Source organism: Oncorhynchus gorbuscha, unplaced genomic scaffold (assembly GCF_021184085.1).
Source record: "Oncorhynchus gorbuscha isolate QuinsamMale2020 ecotype Even-year unplaced genomic scaffold, OgorEven_v1.0 Un_scaffold_687, whole genome shotgun sequence".
In the NCBI taxonomy this organism is placed as follows: domain Eukaryota; kingdom Metazoa; phylum Chordata; class Actinopteri; order Salmoniformes; family Salmonidae; genus Oncorhynchus; species Oncorhynchus gorbuscha.
In genome coordinates, this window is record NW_025745763.1 from 365,598 (window position 1) to 381,626 (window position 16,029).

The following is a 16,029-nucleotide window of genomic DNA, read 5'->3' on the forward strand; positions in this document are numbered from 1 at the left end:
CAGAGTGAAGTGATTAGGCAGTCTGACTAGCAGCATGTTCTGACAGAGTTGTAATGTCTCCTAGCTAACATAGTGAAGTGATTAGGCAGTCTGACTAGCAGCATGTTCTGACAGAGTTGTAATGTCTCCTAGCTAACATAGTGAAGTGATTAGGCAGTCTGACTAGCAGCATGTTCTGACAGAGTTGTAATGTCTCCTAGCTAACATAGTGAAGTGATTAGGCAGTCTGACTAGCAGCATGTTCTGACAGAGTTGTAATGTCTCCTAGCTAACAGAGTGAAGTGATTAGGCAGTCTGACTAGCAGCATGTTCTGACAGAGTTGTAATGTCTCCTAGCTAACAGAGTGAAGTGATTAGGCAGTCTGACTAGCAGCATGTTCTGACAGAGTTGTAATGTCTCCTAGCTAACATAGTGAAGTGATTAGGCAGTCTGACTAGCAGCATGTTCTGACAGAGTTGTAATGTCTCCTAGCTAACATAGTGAAGTGATTAGGCAGTCTGACTAGCAGCATGTTCTGACAGAGTTGTAATGTCTCCTAGCTAACAGAGTGAAGTGATTAGGCAGTCTGACTAGCAGCATGTTCTGACAGAGTTGTAATGTCTCCTAGCTAACAGAGTGAAGTGATTAGGCAGTCTGACTAGCAGCATGTTCTGACAGAGTTGTAATGTCTCTGCTAACATAGTGAAGTGATTAGGCAGTCTGACTAGCAGCATGTTCTGACAGAGTTGTAATGTCTCCTAGCTAACAGAGTGAAGTGATTAGGCAGTCTGACTAGCAGCATGTTCTGACAGAGTTGTAATGTCTCCTAGCTAACAGAGTGAAGTGATTAGGCAGTCTGACTAGCAGCATGTTCTGACAGAGTTGTAATGTCTCCTAGCTAACAGAGTGAAGTGATTAGGCAGTCTGACTAGCAGCATGTTCTGACAGAGTTGTAATGTCTCCTAGCTAACAGAGTGAAGTGATTAGGCAGTCTGACTAGCAGCATGTTCTGACAGAGTTGTAATGTCTCCTAGCTAACATAGTGAAGTGATTAGGCAGTCTGACTAGCAGCATGTTCTGACAGAGTTGTAATGTCTCCTAGCTAACAGAGTGAAGTGATTAGGCAGTCTGACTAGCAGCATGTTCTGACAGAGTTGTAATGTCTCCTAGCTAACAGAGTGAAGTGATTAGGCAGTCTGACTAGCAACATGTTCTGACAGAGTTGTGATGTTACAGGAGCTGGGCTAGGATACATCAGACCTCTGGGAATCTGTCCCAGTTCACTCTGTCCTCATGAATCAGTAATGATCTCATCTCACAGCCATCATCATCATCGTCGTCTGGTAACTCTTATTCTGATGTCCTTCCCTCCCTCCCTACCTCATTTACTTTCTCTCTTCCTTTCCCCTCTCTTTTTCTTCCCGCCCCCCTCCCCTCTTCTATGAGCTGGGAATCTGCTAGTCACTAAATGAGATATCCTTCCTCTCCCTCGCAACCTCATTTACTTAAATCTTCCTTTCTTGGGCCCTCTTCCTCCCCCTCTTCTATGAGCTAGGGAATCTGCTAGTCACTAAATGGGATATCCTTCCTTCTGGTGGCAGGAGAGGGCGAGATGTGAATCTCAGAGTAATTCTGTGCCACGGATGTAATGCGCATGACCCCAACCCCCTATAAATACCTGGGTCCCCCCAACCCCCTATAAATACCTGGGCCCCCCAACCCTTTAAATACCTGGAGCCCCAACCCCCTATAAATACCTGGGTCCCCCAACCCCTATGAATACCTGGCCCCCAACCCCTATAAATACCTGGGCCCCCAACCCCTATAAATACCTGGAGCCCCAACCCCTATAAATACCTGGGCCCCCAAACCCCTATAAATACCCCCCCAACCCCTATAAATACCTGGGCCCCCCAAACCCCTATAAATACCTGGGCCCCCCAACCCCCTATAAATACCTGCCCCCCCCAACCCCCTAAAAATACCTGGGCCCCCAACCCCTATAAATACCTGGCCCCCAACCCCTATAAATAACTGGGCCCCCAACCCCTATAAATACCTAACACCCAACCCCTATAAATACCTGGGCCCCCAAACCCCTATAAATACCTGGGCCTCCCAACCCCTATAAATACCTGGCCCCAAACCCCTATAAACACCTGGCCCCAAACCCCTATAAATACCTGGCCCCCAACCCCCTATAAACACCTGGGCCTCCCAACCCCCTATAAATACCTGGCCTCCCAACCCCTATAAATACCTGGTCCCCAACCCCCTATAAATACCTGGCCCCCAACCCCCTATAAATACCTGGGCCCTATAAATACCAGTATGTCTACTTGCACATTCATCTTCTGCACAGCTATCACGCCAGTGTTTAATTGCCAAATTTTAATTATTTTGCCACTATGGCCTATTTATTGCCTTATCTCCCTGATCTTACTTACAGTGGGGCAAAACAGTATTTAGTCAACCACCAATTGTGCAAGTTCTCCAACTTAAAAAGACAAGAGGCCTGTAATTTTCATCATAGATACACTTCAACTATGACAGATGAAATTAGAAAAAAAATCCAGAAAATCACATTGTAGGATTTTTAATGAATTTATTTGCAAATTATGGTGGAAAATAAGTATGAATAAATAATAAATAAGACACACTGTACATAGACTTTTCTATTGTGTTATTGACATGTTGTTTATTCCATGTGGAACTCTGTTGTGGTTTGTGTCGCTCTGCTTGTCTTTATCTTGGCCATGTCACAGTTGTAAATGAGAACTTGTTCTCAACTAGTTATATAAAAAGGTGAAATAAAATGTGACTATCCTTCATTCTATTTTGCTTGAGGGACTATACTAGTCACTCAATGGGATAAACACACCAGAGTAACTGGGTTCTCGTAAGGGAACAGCAACACATCACTAGAGGCTATACCCATCCCACCACAGGTTACTGTTGGGAGGGAAGGGGAGCACACTGTGCGAGTCAGCCACATTCACCTGGTAGAGGGACTGGGGGGCGGCCAGATGACAGCCACACCTACTATACACTATTGCTTTTTCAAGTTTTATGTGTTCTTGTTTTTAAAAATGGTTGAATTAATAAACTAAACTAAAAGCAGTAGAAGGTTACAGACCTCTGTGTGGCCCTGATTTAGCCCACTGCAGTAGAAGGTCACATAACTCTGTGTGGCCCTGATTTAGCCCACTGCAGTAGGTCACATAACTCTGTGTGGCCCTGATTTAGCCGACTGCAGTAGAAGGTCACATAACTCTGTGTGGCCCTGATTTAGCCCACTGCAGTAGAAGGTCACATAACTCTGTGTGGCCCTGATTTAGCCCACTGCAGTAGAAGGTTACAGACCTCTGTGTGGCCCTGATTTAGCCCACTGCAGTAGAAGGTTACAGACCTCTGTGTGGCCCTGATTTAGCCCACTGCAGTAGAAGGTCACATAACTCTGTGTGGCCCTGATTTAGCCCACTGCAGTAGAAGGTTACAGACCTCTGTGTGGCCCTGATTTAGCCCACTGCAGTAGAAGGTTACAGACCTCTGTGTGGCCCTGATTTAGCCCACTGCAGTAGAAGGTTACAGACCTCTGTGTGGCCCTGATTTAGCCCACTGCAGTAGAAGGTTACAGACCTCTGTGTGGCCCTGATTTAGCCCACTGCAGTAGAAGGTTACAGACCTCTGTGTGGCCCTGATTTAGCCCACTGCAGTAGAAGGTTACAGACCTCTGTGTGGCCCTGATTTAGCCGACTGCAGTAGAAGGTCACATAACTCTGTGTGGCCCTGATTTAGCCGACTGCAGTAGAAGGTTACAGACCTCTGTGTGGCCCTGATTTAGCCCACTGCAGTAGAAGGTTACAGACCTCTGTGTGGCCCTGATTTAGCCCACTGCAGTAGAAGGTCACATAACTCTGTGTGGCCCTGATTTAGCCCACTGCAGTAGAAGATCACATAACTCTGTGTGGCCCTGATTTAGCCGACTGCAGTAGAAGGTCACATAACTCTGTGTGGCCCTGATTTAGCCCACTGCAGTAGAAGGTCACATAACTCTGTGTGGCCCTGATTTAGCCCACTGCAGTAGAAGGTCACATAACTCTGTGTGGCCCTGATTTAGCCCACTGCAGTAGAAGGTCACATAACTCTGTGTGGCCCTGATTTAGCCCACTGCAGTAGAAGGTTACAGACCTCTGTGTGGCCCTGATTTAGCCCACTGCAGTAGAAGGTCACATAACTCTGTGTGGCCCTGATTTAGCCCACTGCAGTAGAAGGTCACATAACTCTGTGTGGCCCTGATTTAGCCCACTGCAGTAGAAGGTCACATAACTCTGTGTGGCCCTGATTTAGCCCACTGCAGTAGAAGGTCACATAACTCTGTGTGGCCCTGATTTAGCCCACTGCAGTAGAAGGTTACAGACCTCTGTGTGGCCCTGATTTAGCCCACTGCAGTAGAAGGTCACATAACTCTGTGTGGCCCTGATTTAGCCCACTGCAGTAGAAGGTCACATAACTCTGTGAGGCCCTGATTTAGCCCACTGCAGTAGAAGGTTACAGACCTCTGTGTGGCCCTGATTTAGCCCACTGCAGTAGGTGGTCACATAACTCTGTATGGCCCTGATTTAGCCCACTGCAGTAGAATGTTACATAACTCTGTGTGGCCCTGATTTAGCCGACTGCAGTAGAAGGTTACAGAACCACTGCAGTAGAAGATTACAGAACCACTGCAGTAGAAGGTTACATAACCACTGCAGTAGAAGGTTACAGAACCACTGCAGTAGAAGGTTACAGAACCACTGCAGTAGAAGGTTACAGAACCACTGCAGTAGAAGGTCACATAACTCTGTGTGGCCCTGATTTAGCCCACTGCAGTAGAAGGTTACAGAACCACTGCAGTAGAAGGTTAAAGAAACCACTGCAGTAGAAGGTTACAGAACCACTGCAGTAGAAGGTTACAGAACCACTGCAGTAGAAGGTTACAGAACCACTGCAGTAGAAGGTTACAGAACCACTGCAGTAGAAGGTTACATAACCACTGCAGTAGAAGGTTACATAACCACTGCAGTAGAAGGTTACATAACCACTGCAGTAGAAGGTTACATAACCACTGCAGTAGGTTACAGAACCACTGCAGTAGAAGGTTACAGAACCACTGCAGTAGAAGGTTACAGAACCACTGCAGTAGAAGGTTACAGAACCACTGCAGTAGAAGGTTACATAACCACTGCAGTAGAAGGTTATAGAACCACTGCAGTAGAAGGTTAAAGAAGCAGTGCTGTCCAAATTGTTCCCAGTGTTGTTTTAAGACATACAACACTCAGATTGTGAAAATAATGATAATACCTTTTTTTAGGGAAAGAGCTTTCTGAAATAAATGACTGTAATTTCAGGCATGGAGTTTTTGGCCCCGGTCATGACATCACAATCTGATCTGGTTATTCTGACAAACGACCAGTCATATTTTATTTAAATATGCATCACAGGAGGCTGCTGAGGGGAGGATGGCTCATAATAATGGTCAGAGTGAATGTAATGGCATCAAACACATGGAAACGTGTTTGATACCATCCCAGTCATGAACACGAGCCTGTCCTCCCTAATTAAGGTGCCATTATCCATCCCAGTCATGAACACGAGCCTGTCCTCCCTAATTAAGGTGCCATTATCCATCCCAGTCATGAACACGAGCCTGTCCTCCCTAATTAAGGTGCCATTATCCATCCCAGTCATGAACACGAGCCTGTCCTCCCTAATTAAGGTGCCATTATCCATACCAGTCATGAACACGAGCCTGTCCTCCCTAATTAAGGTGCCATTATCCATACCAGTCATGAACACGAGCCTGTCCTCCCTAATTAAATCAAATCAAATCAAATCAAATTTATTTATATAGCCCTTCGTACATCAGCTGATATCTCAAAGTGCTGTACAGAAACCCAGCCTAAAACCCCAAACAGCAAACAATGCAGGTGTAAAAGCACGGTGGCTAGGAAAAACTCCCTAGAAAGGCCAAAACCTAGGAAGAAACCTAGAGAGGAACCGGGCTATGTGGGGTGGCCAGTCCTCTTCTGGCTGTGCCGGGTAGAGATTATAACAGAACATGACCAAGATGTTCAAATGTTCATAAATGACCAGCATGGTCAAATAATAATAAGGCAGAACAGTTGAAACTGGAGCAGCAGCACAGTCAGATGGACTGGGGACAGCAAGGAGCCATCATGTCAGGTAGTCCTGGGGCACGGTCCTAGGGCTCAGGTCAGTTAAAACTGGAGCAGGAGCATGGCCAGGTGGACTGGGGACAGCAAGGAGTCCTCATGTCAGGTAGTCCTGGGACATGGTCCTAGGGCCCAGGCCAGTTGAAACTGGAGCAGCAGCATGGCCAGGTGGACTGGGGACAGCAAGGAGTCATCATGTCAGGTAGTCCTGGGGCATGGTTCTAGGGCTCAGGTCCTCCGAGAGAGAGAAAGAAAGAGAGAAGGAGAGAATTAGAGAACGCACACTTAGATTTACACAGGACACCGAATAGGACAGGAGAAGTACTCCAGATAAACAAACTGACCCCAGCCCCCCGACACATAAACTACTGCAGCATAAATACTGGAGGCTGAGACAGGAGGGGTCAGGAGACACTGTGGCCCCATCCGAGGACACCCCGGACAGGGCCAAACAGGAAGGATATAACCCACCCACTTTGCCAAAGCACAGCCCCCACACCACTAGAGGGAAATCTTCAACCACCAACTTACCATCCTGAGACAAGGCCGAGTATAGCCCACAAAGATCTCCGACACGGTACAACCCAAGGGGTGGGGGAACCCAGACAGGCCGACCACAACAGTGAATCAACCCACCCAGGTGACGATCCCCCCCAGGGACGGCACGAGAGAGCCCCAGCAAGCCAGTGACTCAGCCCCGTAACAGGGTTAGAGGCAGAGAATCCCAGTGGAAAACGGGGAACCGGCCAGGCAGAGACAGCAAGGGCGGTTCGTTGCTCCAGAGCCTTTCCGTTCACCTTCCCACTCCTGGGCCAGACTACACTCAATCATATGACCCACTGAAGAGATGAGTCTTCAGTAAAGACTTAAAGGTTGAGACCGAGTTTGCGTCTCTGACATGGGTAGGCAGACCGTTCCATAAAAATGGAGCTCTATAGGAGAAAGCCCTGCCTCCAGCTGTTTGCTTAGAAATTCTAGGGACAATTAGGAGGCCTGCGTCTTGTGACCGTAGCGTACGTATAGGTATGTACGGCAGGACCAAATCAGAGAGGTAGGTAGGAGCAAGCCCATTAGGTAGGTAGGTGCCATTATCCATACCAGTCATGAACACGAGCCTGTCCTCCCTAATTAAGGTGCCACCAATCTCCTCTGATATGCCTCCACCTACTTTGAAGGGGTAAGTGGGTAGATTCTAAAGTCAGTCCCCCCCTCCCTAGGTGCACACTTTGTTTTTTGAACGACACAGCTGATTCAAATAACCAACTCATCATCGAGCTGTGATTATCTGAATCAGCGGAGTAGTGCTGGGGGACAAACCAAAAGGTCCACCCAAGGGGCCCCAGCACCGAGTTTGGGAATCCCAAGTCTGGACCATCCTATCTGCCAATCAGGGCTCTGTACATTACATTTATATCAACACGGCCACATGATCAGACTGAGCATTTCAATGGCAAAATGAGGCTCAGGGAAATAAATGACCAAAATATATTTGACGTTATTTTCATGAAATAAACAGTGATTTATTAGCCGTACAATGATGATGATTTAAAAATACACTTTCAACAACTGCATGTGGCTTTAAGAGAAGAGATAGAATGAACTGGAACGAAGAGCTCCACCCTCTCTTTCCAAGTTACAGGCAAGAATATGGACCAAAAGTCTCCCCGTCTTGTGAAATGTGACAGATGCTAACACCTGTGAAATGTGACAGATGCTAACACCTGTGAAATGTGACAGATGCTAACACCTGTGAAATGTGACAGATGCTAACACCTGTGAAATGTGACAGATGCTAACACCTGTGAAATGTGACAGATGCTAACACCTGTGAAATGTGACAGATGCTAACACCTGTGAAATGTGACAGATGCTAACACCTGTGAAATGTGACAGATGCTAACACCTCAACATGTACATTACCCAGTTATACACTCTGGACCTCAACATGTACATTACCCAGTTATACACTCTGGGCCTCAACATGTACATTACCCAGTTATACACTCTGGACCTCAACATGTACATTACCCAGTTATACACTCTGGACCTTGATATTCTATACATTACCCAGTTATACACTCTGGGCCTCAACATGTACATTACCCAGTTATACACTCTGGACCTCAACATGTACATTACCCAGTTATACACTCTGGGCCTCAACATGTACATTACCCAGTTATACACTCTGGACCTCAACATGTACATTACCCAGTTATACACTCTGGACCTTGATATTCTATACATTACCCAGTTATACACTCTGGGCCTCAACATGTACATTACCCAGTTATACACTCTGGACCTCAACATGTACATTACCCAGTTATACACTCTGGGCCTCAACATGTACATTACCCAGTTATACACTCTGGACCTCAACATGTACATTACCCAGTTATACACTCTGGGCCTCAACATGTACATTACCCAGTTATACACTCTGGGCCTCAACATGTACATTACCCAGTTATACACTCTGGACCTTGATATTCTATACATTACCCAGTTATACACTCTGAACCTTGATATTCTATACATTACCCACTTATACACTCTGGACCTCAACATGTACATTACCCAGTTATACACTCTGAACCTTGATATTCTATACATTACCCACTTATACACTCTGGACCTCAACATGTACATTACCCAGTTATACACTCTGGGCCTCAACATGTACATTACCCAGTTATACACTCTGGACCTCAACATGTACATTACCCATTATACACTCTGGACCTCAACATGTACATTACCCAGTTATACACTCTGGGCCTCAACATGTACATTACCCAGTTATACACTCTGGGCCTCAACATGTACATTACCCAGTTATACACTCTGGACCTCAACATGTACATTACCCAGTTATACACTCTGGACCTCAACATGTACATTACCCAGTTATACACTCTGGACCTCAACATGTACATTACCCAGTTATACACTCTGGACCTCAACATGTACATTACCCAGTTATACACTCTGGACCTTGATATTCTATACATTACCCAGTTATACACTCTGGGCCTCAACATGTACATTACCCAGTTATACACTCTGGACCTCAACATGTACATTACCCAGTTATACACTCTGTACCTTGATATTCTATACATTACCCAGTTATACACTCTGAGCCTCAACATGTACATTACCCAGTTATACACTCTGGGCCTCAACATGTACATTACCCAGTTATACACTCTGGGCCTCAACATGTACATTACCCAGTTATACACTCTGGGTCTCAACATGTACATTACCCAGTTATACACTCTGAACCTCAACATGTACATTACCCAGTTATACACTCTGGACCTCAACATGTACATTACCCAGTTATACACTCTGGACCTCAACATGTACATTACCCAGTTATACACTCTGAACCTTGATATTCTATACATTACCCAGTTATACACTCTGGACCTCAACATGTACATTACCCAGTTATACACTCTGAACCTTGATATTCTATACATTACCCAGTCCTTTTAATTATTATTCTTAAGTTTTATTTTTTTACAGGAACAGTACACATTTATCAACATTTCTGTAAAGGTGATGGTTTTAGCGAGCTGGATCATTTTCGACCAGAGCCCCTGGGAAAAACAAATCCAATAACAATACAGACAGATAATAAGCACAGACAGTGCAACATATGACCAGTAACACAGACAGAACAACATAACCAGTAACACAGACAGAGCAGCATATAACCAGTAACACAGACAGAGCAACATATGACCAGTAACACAGACAGAGCAGCATATAACCAGTAACACAGACAGAGCAACATATGACCAGTAACACACAGACAGACAGACAGACAGACAGACAGAGCAACATATGACCAGTAACACACAGACAGACAGACAGACAGACAGACAGACAGAGCAGCATATAACCAGTAACACAGACAGAGCAACATATGACCAGTAACACAGACAGACAGACAGAGCAACATATGACCAGTAACACAGACAGAGCAGCATATAACCAGTAACACAGACAGAGCAACACATAACCAGTAACACAGACAGAGCAGCACATAACCAGTAACACAGACAGAGCAACACATAACCAGTAACACAGACAGAGCAACATATGACCAGTAACACACAGACAGACAGACAGACAGACAGACAGACAGACAGACAGACAGAGCAGCATATAACCAGTAACACAGACAGAGCAACATATGACCAGTAACACAGACAGACAGACAGAGCAACATATGACCAGTAACACAGACAGAGCAGCATATAACCAGTAACACAGACAGAGCAACATATGACCAGTAACACAGACAGACAGACAGAGCAACATATGACCAGTAACACAGACAGAGCAACATATGACCAGTAACACAGACAGACAGACAGAGCAACATATGACCAGTAACACAGACAGAGCAGCATATAACCAGTAACACAGACAGAGCAACATATGACCAGTAACACAGACAGACAGACAGAGCAACATATGACCAGTAACACAGACAGAGCAACATATGACCAGTAACACAGACAGAGCAACACATGACCAGTAACACAGACAGAGCAGCATATAACCAGTAACACAGACAGAGCAACATATGACCAGTAACACAGACAGACAGACAGAGCAACATATGACCAGTAACACAGACAGAGCAACATATGACCAGTAACACAGACAGACAGACAGAGCAACATATGACCAGTAACACAGACAGACAGACAGAGCAACATATGACCAGTAACACAGACAGAGCAACATATGACCAGTAACACAGACAGACAGACAGAGCAACATATGACCAGTAACACAGACAGAGCAACATATAACCAGTAACACAGACAGAGCAACATATGACCAGTAACACAGACAGAGCAACACATAACCAGTAACACAGACAGAGCAACACATAACCAGTAACACAGACAGACAGACAGAGCAACATATGACCAGTAACACAGACAGAGCAACATATGACCAGTAACACAGACAGAGCAACACATAACCAGTAACACAGACAGAGCAACACATAACCAGTAACACAGACAGAGCAACATATGACCAGTAACACAGACAGAGCAACATATGACCAGTAACACAGACAGACAGACAGAGCAACATATGACCAGTAACACAGACAGAGCAACACATAACCAGTAACACAGACAGAGCAACATATGACCAGTAACACAGACATAGCAACATATGACCAGTAACACAGACAGAGCAACATATGACCAGTAACACAGACAGACAGACAGAGCAACACATAACCAGTAACACAGACAGACAGACAGACAGAGCAACACATAACCAGTAACACAGACATAGCAACATATGACCAGTAACACAGACAGACAGACAGACAGAGCAACATATGACCAGTAACACAGACAGACAGACAGAGCAACATATGACCAGTAACACAGACAGACAGAAAGCAACAACACAAAAAGCAAACAAACAGCATGACAGAAAAAGAGCCAAGACTGTATAGCAGACAGCATGGAACGCAGGTCTACACAGCTGGGGGATGGTGTTGACACACCTGACTGTATAGCAGACAGCATGGAACGCAGGTCTACACAGCTGGGGGATGGTGTTGACACACCTGACTGTATAGCAGACAGCATGGAACGCAGGTCTACACAGCTGGGGGATGGTGTTGACACACCTGACTGTATAGCAGACAGCATGGAACGCAGGTCTACACAGCTGGGGGATGGTGTTGACACACCTGACTGTATAGCAGACAGCATGGAAAGCAGGTCTACACAGCTGGGGGATGGTGTTGACACACCTGACTGTATAGCAGACAGCATGGAACACAGGTCTACACAGCTGGGGGATGGTGTTGACACACCAGACTGTCCGTTGGCCATGTCTTTAGGTTATTGGTGACGGTAAACAGCAGCTCCATGTGTGTTCCAGACATGGGAAGCTCTCTCAGAGAAGACCGTCAGGCTGAAGGTGTTTTTCCTTAAGGTGAACTATACAGTCACTTCTCATCATGCAGATTAACATACAATGGTCAAGAATACGTAGATTATCCGGCCAGAAGAACAAGTCCATGATCAGTATGTTCCATCATCACACTGCTTCAGAAAGAGAACACCAAGTCTACATGGGTGAGAGATCTCAGAGGAGCATTCAGACTCCATGTAGCTACCACACTGGTGTCTGAACTTCTCCTGTGGGGATAAAGAACGTTTGTATCCAACCGCTACAGTGGCGTGTCAGACCGCTGTGTGTCGGGCTGCATCGTTGCTAGGAGACATGGACATCTGTCTGGTGAACTGGCTGAAACTGGCAGCCCTGCATCTCACCCGGGATTCCCCTCCCTCTCCGCCCGGGGGCTGGCCTAGGCCCTGAGAGAGGCCTAGGGGTAGAGTACGGAAGTGGGCCGTGTTGGGGTGACCCTGGCTGCGCTGGTCCTTGGAGGAGAAGAGGCTCTGGAGGAGGTGGAACTTCTCCTTCTCCTCCCGGAGAAACACATCCACCAGCAGAGTCTTCTCTCTCTTCAGCTGCTCACTGATGTCCTTCGGTACGTCTGGGATCACCCAGGCAACCAGCAGGCTCAGGAACATCACCAGGTTCTGGTGGAGACAGCGTCGTGGACGTCAGGGTGGAGATTGAAGGAAGGATGGAGCACAAAGGGACAACAGAAGACAGGAGTTTGTTAAACTGGTTGGTGATGTACTGAATCATCTGATAAATGCTGCACTGTGACTACAATACAGCCACCCTGCAACCACAGTGGTCCAACCACCCTGCAACCACAGTGGTCCAACCACACTGATCATTGGTCCAACCACCCTGCAACCACAGTGGTCCAACCACCCTGCAACCACAGTGATCCAACCACCCTGCAACCACAGTGGTCCAACCACCCTGCAACCACAGTGGTCCAACCACCCTGCAACCACAGTGGTCCAATCACACTGATCATTGGTCCAACCACACTGATCATTGGTCCAACCACACTGCAACACAAGTGGTCCAACCACACTGATCATTGGTCCAACCACACTGCAACACAAGTGGTCCAACAACACTACAATCACAGTGGTCCAACAACACTACAATCACAGTGGTCCAACCACACTACAATCACAGTGGTCCAACCACACTACAATCACAGTGGTCCAACACTACTACAACCACAGTGGTCCAACAACACTACAATCACAGTGGTCCAACACTACTACAACCACAGTGGTCCAACCACACTACAACCACAGTGGTCCAACCACACTACAATCACAGTGGTCCAACAACACTACAACCACAGTGGTCCAACCACACTACAATCACAGTGGTCCAACCACACTACAATCACAGTGGTCCAACACTACTACAATCACAGTGGTCCAACAACACTACAATCACAGTGGTCCAACACTACTACAACCACAGTGGTCCAACCAAACAACAATCACAGTGGTCCAACACTACTACAATCACAGTGGTCCAACCACACTACAACCACAGTGGTCCAACCACACTACAACCACAGTGGTCCAACAACACTACAATCACAGTGGTCCAACACTACTACAACCACAGTGGTCCAACACTACTACAACCACAGTGGTCCAACACTACTACAACCACAGTGGTCCAACCACACTACAACCACAGTGGTCCAACCACAGTTGTCCAACCACACTGATCATTGGTCCAACCACACTACAACCACAGTGGTCCAACCACACTTCAAACACAGTGGTCCATCCACACTGATCATTGTACCAGGTAACTGTTCCAGAGTCAGTTTGATATTACATACAGTACCAGGTAACTGTTCCAGAGTCAGTTTGATATTACATACAGTACCAGGTAACTGTTCCAGAGTCAGTTTGATATTACATACAGTACCAGGTAACTGTTCCAGAGTCAGTTTGATATTACATACAGTACCAGTCAACAGTTTGGACAACCCTACTCATTCAAGTTAATTTAAAAAACAAACAATTTTCTACATTTTAGAATAATAGAGTTCAAGTAACAGACACATCTCAACAATTGTTCAGAGACTGCGTGAATCAGGCCCTCATGGCTGCAAAAAAAAACACTACTGAAGGACACCAATGAGAAGAAGAGACTTGATTGGGCCAAAACACATGAGCAATAGACATCAGACTGATTGGGCCAAAACACATGAGCAATAGACATCAGACTGATTGGGCCAAAACACATGAGCAATAGACATCAGACTGATTGAAATCTGTGCTAGGGTGGCTAGTAGGTGTCCAAACTTTTGACTGGTACTGTACATACAGAATATCTCCTGACTAAAGTAATTTTTAAATGTTCATAGGTGTCCCTGATATCTGTGGTACTGTACATACAGAATATCACCTGACTAAAGTAATTTTTAAATGTTCATAGGTGTCCCTGATATTTGTGGTACTGTACATACAGAATATCTCCTGATACAATACTTGTTTAAATGTTCATAGGTGTCCCTGATATTTGTGGTACTGTACCTGGAACAGGATGACGAAGGCCAGTCTGGCAGCAAGGACGGCCCAGTAGGTTTTAGAGAACTGGTAGGCTTCAGCTGACCATGGAGGCTCTCTGTAGTCCTTATACCTGGGGGGTTGGGAGGGGGGTTACTAGAGGTCTTAGGTATGTTAGTGATCTCTCTAAGGCAGACAGCAGATAGACACCCCCTCTAGGGATCAGAGCCATAATGGAGGTGGTCAGACTGTAGTCTAGGGAACAGAGTCATAATGGAGGTGGTCAGACTGTAGTCTTGGGGACAGAGTCAAAATGGAGGTGGTCAGACTGTAGTCTAGGGAACAGAGTCATAATGGTGGTCAGACTGTAGTCTAGGGAACAGAGTCATAATGGTGGTCAGACTGTAGTCTAGGGAACAGAGTCATAATGGTGGTCAGACTGTAGTCTAGGGAACAGAGTCATAATGGAGGTGGTCAGACTGTAGTCTAGGGAACAGAGCCATAATGGAGGTGGTCAGACTGTAGTCTAGGGGACAGAGCCATAATGGAGGTGGTCAGTCTGTAGTCTAGGGGACAGAGCCATAATGGAGGTGGTCAGTCTGTAGTCTAGGGGACAGAGCCATAATGGAGGTGGTCAGACTGTAGTCTAGGGGACAGAGTCATGGAGGTGGTCAGACTGTAGTCTAGGGGACAGAGTCAAAATGGAGGTGGTCAGACTGTAGTCTAGGGGACAGAGTCATAATGGAGGTGGTCAGACTGTAGTCTAGGGGACAGAGCCATAATGGAGGTGGTCAGTCTGTAGTCTAGGGAATAGAGCCATAATGGAGGTGGTCAGACTGTAGTCTAGGGAACAGAGTCATAATGGAGGTGGTCAGACTGTAGGGTAAGTGCCCTCAGTACCCCTCTATACAACCATGTTATTAATGATGCCCCTCATCACCCCTCTATTCAACCATGTTATTAATGATGCCCCTCAGTACCCCTCTATCCTCTATTCAACCATGTTATTAATGATGCCCTCAGTACCCCTCTATCCTCTATCCAACCATGTTATTAATGATGCCCCTCAGTACCCCTCTATACAACCATGCTATTAATGATGCCCCTCAGTTATCCTCTATACAACCATGTTATTAATGATTCCCCTCAGTACCCCTCTATACAACCATGTTATTAATGATGCCCCTCAGTACCCCTCTATACAACCATGTTATTAATGATGCCCCTCAGTACCCCTCTATCCTCTATACAACCATGTTATTAATGATGGCCCTCAGTTATCCTCTATACAACCATGTTATTAATGATGCCCCTCAGTTATCCTCTATCCAACCATGTTATTAATGATGCCCCTCAGTTATCC

The 16,029-nt window shown here is 46.0% G+C and overlaps 2 protein-coding genes across 4 annotated transcripts; both read right to left on the reverse strand.

Moving 5' to 3' along the window:
- Window positions 1-7,698: 7,698 nt before the first annotated feature.
- Window positions 7,699-9,995, reverse strand: LOC124019802. 3 transcript variants are annotated; one of them, XM_046335235.1, is made up of 3 exons: window positions 8,941-9,995; window positions 8,318-8,680; window positions 7,699-8,072 (listed from the first exon to the last, which is right to left on the reverse strand). In XM_046335235.1, exons 1-3 carry the CDS (start codon window positions 9,684-9,686, stop codon window positions 8,066-8,068), a joined length of 1,116 nt encoding a protein of 371 aa, XP_046191191.1. In that variant the 5' UTR covers window positions 9,687-9,995; the 3' UTR covers window positions 7,699-8,065. The 3 variants fall into 3 exon arrangements, with proteins under 3 accessions (XP_046191191.1, XP_046191190.1, XP_046191189.1); XM_046335234.1 differs by having other exon boundaries at window positions 7,699-8,020; window positions 8,135-8,680; XM_046335233.1 differs by lacking the exon at window positions 7,699-8,072 and having other exon boundaries at window positions 8,079-8,680.
- A 1,573-nt stretch (window positions 9,996-11,568) lies between these two features.
- On the reverse strand, window positions 11,569-14,799 carry LOC124019798 (anoctamin-2-like; the record flags this gene model as incomplete). The annotated part of the gene is made up of 2 exons (XM_046335226.1): window positions 11,569-12,800; window positions 14,694-14,799. Coding segments are annotated over 2 exons (466 nt in total), but the record flags the coding sequence as incomplete, so codon positions are not given.
- Between the last annotated feature and the right edge of the window lie 1,230 nt (window positions 14,800-16,029).

Coding starts and splice junctions, on each gene's coding strand:
- LOC124019802 (XM_046335233.1), bottom strand. CDS start 9,686: ATGTATAGAATATCAAGGTTCAGAGTGTATAACTGGGTAATGTACATG. Junction 8,681..8,940: donor TGGGTAATGTACATGTTGAG/GTCCAGAGTGTA, acceptor TAGAATATCAAG/GTCCAGAGTGTATAACTGGG.